At 35.4% G+C, this 9,878-nt stretch overlaps 1 protein-coding gene across 2 annotated transcripts; it reads left to right on the forward strand.

Annotated features, from left to right (window-relative positions):
- Positions 1–1,458: 1,458 nt before the first annotated feature.
- Positions 1,459–9,451, forward strand: LOC109175157 (cleavage stimulating factor 64). 2 transcript variants are annotated; one of them, XM_019324410.1, is made up of 10 exons: positions 1,459–1,876; positions 2,081–2,159; positions 3,134–3,308; positions 4,555–4,588; positions 4,687–4,928; positions 5,359–5,436; positions 6,500–6,535; positions 6,668–7,093; positions 8,368–8,697; positions 8,918–9,451. In XM_019324410.1, the coding sequence occupies exons 1-10, from the start codon at positions 1,840–1,842 to the stop codon at positions 9,047–9,049; spliced, it is 1,569 nt and encodes a 522-aa protein (XP_019179955.1). In that variant the 5' UTR covers positions 1,459–1,839; the 3' UTR covers positions 9,050–9,451. The 2 variants fall into 2 exon arrangements, with proteins under 2 accessions (XP_019179955.1, XP_019179956.1); XM_019324411.1 differs by having other exon boundaries at positions 4,555–4,582.
- The last annotated feature ends 427 nt before the right edge of the window (positions 9,452–9,878 follow it).

The raw sequence follows: 9,878 nt of genomic DNA on the forward strand, positions 1-9,878 counted from the left end.
ATTTGTTGCATTTTGGGCCTGTTTATTGATCAACATAAAAAGAGGCAAAACGACGTCGTTTTATTAAAAACGCGTGTCTCCCCTTAAAAAAAAAAAAAGTTCAGGTCCGATTCCCAGCAACAACATATGAACTAAAATTCCAGAATCGATGAACTATAATTCCAGAATCGATGAACTATAATTCCAGAATCTATGAACTAAAATTCCAGAATCTAATCTATGAACTAAAAATTCCAGAACGAATGAACTAAAATTCCAGAATCTATGAACTAAAATTTCAGAATCCATGAACTACAATTCCAGAATCGATGAACTATAATTCCATAATCTATGAACTAAAATTCCATAATGAATGAACAACATAATACTGTTGCTGGGAATCGAACCTGATTTTTTTTTTTAAGGGGAGATGCGCGTTTTTAATAAAACGACGTCGTTTTTGCATCCGTATGCACCATGCATGGTGCATACGGATGCACAACATAAGTACTCAATAGCGCAAATTATGCTGTGTAACCGTGTGCACCATACATGGTGCACACGGTTGTAAAAACGACGTCGTTTTAACTAAAAATGCGCGTTTCATTTAAAAATAATAATTCAGGTTCGATTCTCGGCAATAGTATTTTTTTGTGCATAATTTGAATTATATATTCACAAATTCATAACTATATATCCACTGTGAATGAATAACACAAAATCCACAATGAATGAACTAAATATTCACAATGAATGAACTAAAAATCCACAATGAATGAACAACATAATGCTGTTGAGGAATGAATGAACAACATAATGTTGTTGAGGGGAATCTAAACTGATTTTTTTTTTAAATGGGACGCGCGTTTTTAGTCAAAACGACGTCGTTTTGCAACCGTGTGCACCATGCATGGTCCACACGGTTGCACAACATAACTATTGTAGTAATAGGGCCATGACAGGAACTTGTGTAGGTTATGTTTGACAACCTAGATGAAAGCTGAAAAACTATAAGTTAGGAGCTGAAAATTGAAGAGTTATTAAAAGCTAGCTGTTATGATTGAAAGTATTTGATAAAAATTAACTTTTTGATAAGTTGATAAATGTAAAAATACAAAAAAGAACTTATTCATAAAATTTAAATTAGTGTCTTTATTTATTAAAATTTAACATTTTGAAATACAATTATTAGCATAATCATGATTTAACATTTCATAATGAAATAACAATATTGTTGCAAATTTCCTTCATCTAATAAAAATAAATATAATAATTGTGATGAAAGTTGTGAAGAATAGAAAATGATTTTAATTGGAAAGGATTTATTTTTTTAAAATAACAAGATAAAGATAGAAATAAAATTAGGAAACTACTCCGTATTATTTTATTTTGGAAACAATACCAAACAGAACTTATAAATAACTTAAAATAAGCTATAAACTCCTAACCTTTGCAAGCCAAACAGAGCCGTAGTAAAATATATTTATGACCAAGAGGGGAACGTCCAGGGAGGCCCACCGGCTGCGAGGAGCGGAAAACGGAAGTACTCGAGACGGCACAGGCGACGTCTAGGAATCGGAGCGGCAGTCGAGGAAGAAGTTGAAGAGGCATCGTTTCCGGAGAGTCATCTTCGGTTTCCCGGCGAGGCCGATATCTCTTCCCCAACCGCCGCCATAAAGGAAGTTGGGAACTCAATTGCCCTCCGATTGCCAATAATAGTTCCAGGTCAAAAGGGAATTCTGCGAATCCAAATTCGAATTGGAGCGGGAAAGGGATGAGAGGCTTAATTGGAAACGAATAATTCGGAGGAAGGATGAAATTGAATCTCTTTAGCTTCTTCTGATTGTATTTATACTGTACATGGCCAATCCCGATTCTCAACGTCGCTGTGTTTTTGGTTAGTTCTCTCTCTAGCTCCTTTGTGTTTCTATATTAGAGATGGTGATTTTGCTGTTTAAACTTTCCCTTTTGGGGAACACGGGATGGGAATGAGAATTGAATACTTCAGTTATGTTGTGTTGCAAATGTATAATATTTATAGTACTAAGGAAAGAAACAAACTTTTTGGTTAATTTGCAACCTCTTTGATGGTGATATGTAGTTGGGAATATACCATATGATGCTACTGAGGAGCAGCTAGTTCAAATCTGTGAGGAGGTTGGCCCTGTTGTTTCCTTCAGGTTAGTTTCCTAGTCCATTTCACTTCATTTTGTTAATCCACAATCCTGAGATTTGCACTTTAGATTTTATAGGTAAGGAGAATAGCAAAGTCTTTCAATGAGTTTTTGAATTCATGAAAAAAAAAAAAAGAATCAATTTTGTTAAGCTGTGTAAATATTTAATTGCAGTCATGTTATGTACCAGTCAGGTGTTTTGTGTAATGATGATCTTTCAATAGTTTATTGAATAAGAATATTATTACCCAATTAAGGAAACTGACAGGTTTTGCAAGTGCGACTGGAAATCATTAGGTTTTTCTTGTTGTCGTGTTATGAGTTATTTTACTAAGTGGCCAGGTCACAATCAATAATCTATAGAGCATTAGGGAATGCTTTTCTCTTCCCTCACCCCAAGGTTAATGCCATTGGAAAGTTCTGAGGGTGGCATCTCTAAGACTTCTCTCTAATAAATTCCTCTGTGTCATCTAATTCTTTATGATGGAAGTGATGCTTTCAAGAATGAAAATTGCTGTTATTCTCTATGTGGTTTCTGTATTGCTAAATGCAATTATTGTCCAGGGATACATTTTGAATCCTTTATGCCACCAATAAAAAGCCTTTACTCATCATTTGTTTATGACTAAGAGTTGATCCCATTAGCACTGGAATAAAAATGACCGTGGGAGTCCAATAACTGTACTAAATATATGCCTAAACTCTTGAATGATTTAACTGATTTATCATTCACAATCCAAGTTGTAACAAGTTTTCTAAAAGTAGTTTCTATGCATTATTATGGAGTTTCATCTTTTGTATTATTTGTTGTCAAATGCCTTTCTGGAATCCTAATTTGTACTATTTAAAGCATATGTATGATTTTCAAGAAGTGCTACGATCTTTTTGCCTTGTCTTTTAGCTTTTGGTCCCTAATAGGCTAATAGTGTCATTAAGATTTGCACTACAAACTTTTGATTGTCTATGTTTTTTCTCGTCAGGCTAGTTACTGACAGAGAAACTGGAAAGCCCAAGGGTTATGGATTCTGTGAATACAAGGATGAAGAAACTGCCCTGAGTGCTCGCCGTAATCTCCAGGGATATGAGATCAATGGTCGCCAATTAAGAGTTGATTTTGCTGAGAATGATAAAAATGCTGACAAGAATCGTGAACAAGTAAGATTTTTGGATGTCTAAAATAGATTTAACTCAATTATTTTCTTGACACTGGTTTCTAGTGGGCATTGTTCCTCTGTAATGATCTCTTTATGCTCTGCTTATTTGAATTTAAAGTTTATTTAAAAATTTTGGAGCTTTATATTTTATGACACTCTAGGGTTGGCTATTAATATAGTAGTTGAGTAATGGTTCTACTACTGGATGTCTGGAAATTAGAGTAATTGAATCCTACCACACATAGAATTATAGAGTGACTGTTTTTTTGCTTTGTTAGTTGATGAATTTGTATCAATCCCAATTCCCATCATATTCATGATGTCCAAAATGTAGGCAAGAATGTGGGATCTGCAAAACAAGGCTTTTAGCAATTTTGGGCCTTAGTTTTCCGGTGTGTGCCATTTCCTCAAAAAAAAAGTTGACTTTTTTCTTCTAGACTAGAGTTTGTCTAATATTAATTTCCTAAAAACTTCCAAAATGCCTGTCTGTAAAAGTCACTTTTTTTTTTTTACTCTTTCCTGTTAGACATCCATCTGCTTCTCAACTCTCGTGGTAGATTTGTCCCTTACACCCACTGGATCATTACATTTTCCAGAAATGCTCTTTATATGCTATACTATCGTACTTCACTCCAGTGAATAATTCTTTCTTGTAACACTGAATAAGACATGAAATCTAGCCATGAAATGGAGATATGGAGTGAGAACTTTAGGGTGGCTATACTGCCTAATGATATGAACCCATTCACTTGATTGCTATGTCTTTCTTTCCTTTGGATTCAAGTTGGGATTGGTGGTAAGAACTATTCCATTTGTATCCTTTTAATGCTAAGTCTAGTGTAACCTGTTGGACTAGAATGACTTTATTAACAACTACCCATTAAAATTTGGTCAGTCCCCTCTCTTCCTACTACAGTACTACTACAATGTTATTACTCCTAACTCCTGGGCATAGTTATTGTTTCTCATAAAATTGCTTAGTATAGGACTTTTTGTCTCCCACTACAGTCCCACCTTCTTTTTGCCTACTTGAAGGGAGGAACCTTGTTACTCGAGCAATACATAGATTCTATATCTTTTCAATTAACTTTGGAATCAAGAATGAAAACTAGTAAATTATAGACACTGATTCTTCCCTTCCCTGTAAAGAAAATGGGGTTACCGTAGAGTTATACACTTGCTTTTCATTTCTCATACTTCAACTTCCAATTTCCAAACATAACCTTCATGATTTTGTTTTCTTACAGGGCCGTGGTGGACCTGGTATGGTTGCAGGTGCTGGTGTGTTTCATTCTACTCTCTGTTTAAGCATTTCTTGTTCCCCCCTCCCACCAGTACAAATTTATTATATTTCATTTCTCTTCAACTTGGAATTGCAGATCCACAAAGACTTGGGGGACCAACTGCTCTTGGCAATTCAAGTTTACATCAGCCAATTGGACATGCAGTAGCTACCACTGCTGCTACTGTCATGGCTGGAGCTCTTGGAGCTGCTCAAATGGGTAGCTCACTGACGCAGACAGGTTTACCTAATCAGTTTGGATCTGGCATTGATCCTTTGTCACTTTATCTTTCCAAAATGTCAAGGAGTCAGCTGTATGAAATTATTTCTGATATGAAGGTTTGTATAAAATACTGTGGTTATGGATACCTTGCTTAACCCATTTTTTTTTTTTTTACATCGTTGCTGTTTTCTTTGGGAACAAATAAAAAATATACGAGTATGCACCATTATCATGTCAGTATGTCACACCAATCACCCCCACCTGCCAGCCTCCCACGATGTATACCATACCTCTTGATCCTACCCACCCTAAATAACTATCTCCTCTCAACTTGTCCATTCCAACCACCACTACAAGCAAGAAAAGAAGAGTGAAAACATAAGCATAAAAATGTTACCAAACACACTTAGTTTTGACATTTTGGTTTGCTGAGATGAAACTGATAAAAGGAAAATATGGTCCTTTAAATGCTCAAGTCCTCTTTGGCTCTTTTTAATCATTAAATATTTTGATTGATTTATTTATTGCTTGATGTTATTATGGCAGGCTATAGCAACACAAAACAAGGAACAAGCTCGCCAAATATTACATACAATTCCTAACTTACCTAAAGCAATTTTCCAGGTAGCTAATGATCTTTTACTTTCTTTATTGCAAGATTCTACATGATCACCTATCTTTTGGAGTTAATGACAACAGAAATTTCTGCTTTAATTGTTTATTCACTAGTTTATTTGCCTTTTTTCCCCCTCATCTCAAGCCTTGGATCATCTTAAAAGCGAAGAATGAAATCTATCCCTAATCATTGTAGGAAAATAGTATAGATTCCTTCTATGTCTTGACTTTTGCCATTTTGCTAAGTCTTGATGAATTTGTGAAAATTTGAAGGTGAAAACACCTATCTATGTGAGACAATCCTAACACTCCTGTCTCAGATTCCCCAACTATAAAAGAACTCATTCTTGAGTTCAAGGAATCATTACTCATCATCTTTTTAATAAATATTTGGAGTACAAAGAAATCTTCATGGTTTTCTTAAGTGCTAATAGAACCATTTCAATCTTCCCTAACTTTGGTGGTTTGTGTTTACTTGATTAAACCAAGTGATTCCTTAAGTCATGCATATTTATTCAACTCCAATAAAATCTACTTTCTCATAATTGTGCAAATCCACATCAAAATTATTATTAGGATTTATGGTTCTCTTCTCTAATTAGGCTTCTATCATCAACTGCTCAATTATCTCCATTTTACAAAATCAATCATCTCTTGGAACATCTTTAGAATAACTCATGTGAACATCCAACATGCTACTTTCAAAGTTGTGTTAATGAACATCCAGAACTGTTTGTTTTAATTCTTCTAAAATATCATCAATGAATCTCACTTTCTTCTCTTCATCTACAGCACAGCACATTCATTTCTAACTTGATCAATTAAAACTAAATCCTTACTGACAATGCTTCAAAATATTTCATTTGGAAATTGATCTATATTATGGTGCCTTTAATTCCTTTCACAGTTGGTAATGTAAAAATGCTTCAAAATATTTCATTGGTCTGCACGTCTATTGGCAGTATGACCAGCTTACAATTATAATTACTTGTATGAGTGTGTTCTTATATAGCAGCGGCATAGTCATTTTGTGTGTTTTCACATCCTTAGCAAGTTTGTCTCTTACTTGCAGGCACAACTAATGCTGGGATTGGTTACTCCTCAAATGGTTTGTTCTGTTGAATCTCTGTTGTATTCTATTGGCTGAACTTTCCTTTTTTCCTTTTTGTTTGCTATAACTTTTTTACCCTGGACATGTGGTTATTATCACACCGTATTTAATGATCTTTCAAATTTGCAGTTACAGACGCCTAATATTCGGCAGTCCTCTGTTCCTCCACCTCATTCCATATTGCCAGACAGTCATCGCAATCAACAGCTAGCAGTTCGAACACTTCCTGGGGGGATACCTCCCCCTCACAGTTCATTGGCCCCCCAGACACAACCTCAGGTTCAGCTTCCACAATCAGCTGAAAACAACATTTTGCAACATGGGCGATTGCCAATACATTCTGGAGTTCAAGCTATTCGCCCACAGGGTAATTTGAGTGCTACCCTGCCGATTCAAGTTGGCACTTCCACTTCCTCTTCTTTGAAGCAGCAAATGCATCATCCTTTGTTACCTCAAGCAGGGCTTGTTCCCTCTGCTAATTTGGCATATACTAGTCAACCTGCTGCACCAAATGCTGCATTCCAGCCTTCACCAGCAACAGAAAAGCTTTTTCAGGTAACAATCTTAACCTGTCAGTGTATACATCAACTTGGAGATTGGGTAAAAACTATATTTTGAAATTGCTATATGAACTGGTTTAGCTTAACATTCTTTGGCCCTGTTTGGTAAAATAGTTAGCCTTTCAGCCAATTTTGACTTATTTGACCACTATTAGTTGTTTGACTTGGTTAAACAATCAGCATGAGTGCTTGATTAATTAACTTTTTGTAACACAACTTTTTGCTCCAAAATGCTAAAATTCAAAAAGCTACTCAAAGTAGCTTTTTGAGAAAGTCATTTGTTTGTAATTAGCTAACAGCTAACAGCCAATTTACCAAACACTTTTCTACAATCAACTAATGCTATCAACTAGTTAAACGTACTAACCAAATCAGCTATCAGCTAACAGCCATTTATGAAACACCCTTATGCATTTATCAAATACATGTATTTATGTGAGTAATTGTAGTATCAATGTGGTGGTAGCTCCTTGGTACCTTTTAATGGAACTCTTAAAAAAACATATGTAGAACCGTTTTAGGGTAACATTCTTTATTGACGAAGCCCTAAGGTAATGCATTTATTTGTGCAACTACTATGTTATAAACTGGAGTTCATTGGAGTGTTGATATTTTTAGTTGTGCCAATTTCATACTTATTCATAATGGAAAATGCTATTTTCCCCTCCTGATGTGCGTGCCTTATATTTATTGGGCGCCCATGAATTGGCTGACCCACTTGTAATCAAATACTAAAGAATCCAATCAAATAACTAAAGGTTACTACTTTAGAATGGAATTGTGTTTATTCTTAAACAATGAAACTTAAATGGCTTTAAGTTTTTAATATCTTCAACATTTATTTTTGGATACTTTCAATGGAAATATTGATTACTTCCTGTAAGAGGAAGAGGTAGATCTAACTTGCTTATCTGGTGGATGCCAACTGAATTTGAATTAAGGTGTAGTTGAGCTGAGTTGTACTGAGGTTGAGCTAACACCTAGTGACCTGGGGATGTAATGCTGCGGGTACGAGGGGATTATGGGAATTTAATGTTCATATGAGAAGTAATTTGAGGTAGAATGTGCAAAATAATAAAGATGCCTACCTAACTTGAATAGTTTTTTTTTTTTTTTTTTTTTGTTGATAATTTGCTTTTACAACAGTATGCACGTTTCATGCTTGAAATTTTGGTCATCACGGGATTTTCAGTTCTTCATTGGGGTTTTGATTCTTTTTGACAATATGTGGAAGATGTTTTTTTATTATCTTTTTTTTTTTTTTAACAGCCAAGCTCTTCGGCATTGTCTACTCCTCTGGACAACATTATTAAAGGACGTCTTGAAACCCAAATTGTTGCTAACAATTCTGCTTGGGTCAATAAAACAATTCCCACTTCAGGTTTGGCAGAGAGAGCTAGAGCCCCAAATGATTGTATAGATGCGATGAATCATCGCCCATCAAAGTTGTCAAAACTAAATGATGGAAGGAGTTCCTATTCACCAGCTGAATTAAATGTTGGTACCTTGGTAACAAGGCCTTCAAGGTCAGCTAGCTTATCTGGAAATCAAATTTCTGGAACAGAAGAGGCTTCTAGTTCTGAGAAGCATGCTCTTCAGGTAAGCTTTAATAAACATTCCTGTATTGCATCCATCTTAAGAACTGTTATTATTATTATTCCGAGTGTTTTATATCCATCAAATGCAGGTGAATTACTTATACGACCAGTGTATTATTAGTTGTGTTTCAAACAGTTTAGTATATTGTTCTTAAGGCCCCCATTGATTTCGGTTAATCCTGAATCAATTTTCATCCAAGACCTCTCTTTCACACCTGCAGATAACCCCAGATGTAGAGTCTGCCTTATTGCAGCAAGTGATGAGTCTCACGCCAGAACAATTAAACTCATTGCCCCCGGATCAGCGACAACAGGTTCTTCAGCTTCAACGGATGCTTCGGCAGCCAACATAGGCCAAAGGACCGAGAGTTCGGATCCCCACTTATCAGTGAGTTGCTCTTCCACTCATCCGAACAAATATCAAAAAGGGGTCATCATCAGCACAGCCACGAAGCAGAATGTGTACAAAACGGTTGCCTTTGTGGCCATATAAAGTATGTGTTCAGTGTGGCATGCAATGCTGTTTCTTAAATCAATTTTCCTGTTGTAAATTTGTCTTATTTTTTAAAGATTAGCATAGGATAAATGCTAGAAAGGTTTTTCATTCATGTAACGATGTATTAACACAGATTGAATGAATAGGGAGGAGAAAATTTTGGGATTTTTTGACACTGTTTTGCTCACTATAGTTTGAGATGGACTGAGTTACAAATTCATGTTGAGAACTATATACACAAACTATATTGTTTTCTCTTTTCCCTCCACTCATAATACTTGCCTATTATCCTCCTATGATTATACAGACATGTATGAAAGAACTATTAGTGTATGCTTTAGAGTGAATCAAATAATATTTTGTGAAAACTAAACTTATTTATGAATCTGGTACCTAATTAAAAAACCCAATGGATTTATGGTGAATAGTGAGAAGTCTTGACCACTAAAGGTTTCTTCTGAGGGTGTTGGCTCAAAGATTATTTCTGTTTTGTCTCCCATCAATTCTTTTAGTGCATCCAAAATGGTTGTGCCTACAGAACACAAATCATCTGTTAAATATGCTTAAATGAAACCAGTTCATTGCAAAATACCACCCTACTTAGTGCAGATTAATCCCCAATTCTGACCATTATTGATAAGGCACAAAAAGTAGATGATTTTACATATACTTAAGTACTTGAGAGG

This window comes from Ipomoea nil, unplaced genomic scaffold (assembly GCF_001879475.1).
Source record: "Ipomoea nil cultivar Tokyo-kokei standard unplaced genomic scaffold, Asagao_1.1 scaffold0684, whole genome shotgun sequence".
Taxonomy (NCBI): domain Eukaryota; kingdom Viridiplantae; phylum Streptophyta; class Magnoliopsida; order Solanales; family Convolvulaceae; genus Ipomoea; species Ipomoea nil.

Coding starts and splice junctions, on each gene's coding strand:
- LOC109175157 (XM_019324410.1), top strand. CDS start 1,840: ATGGCCAATCCCGATTCTCAACGTCGCTGTGTTTTTG. Junction 1,877..2,080: donor TCAACGTCGCTGTGTTTTTG/GTTAGTTCTCTC, acceptor GGTGATATGTAG/TTGGGAATATACCATATGAT. Junction 4,589..4,686: donor TGGTATGGTTGCAGGTGCTG/GTGTGTTTCATT, acceptor TTGGAATTGCAG/ATCCACAAAGACTTGGGGGA.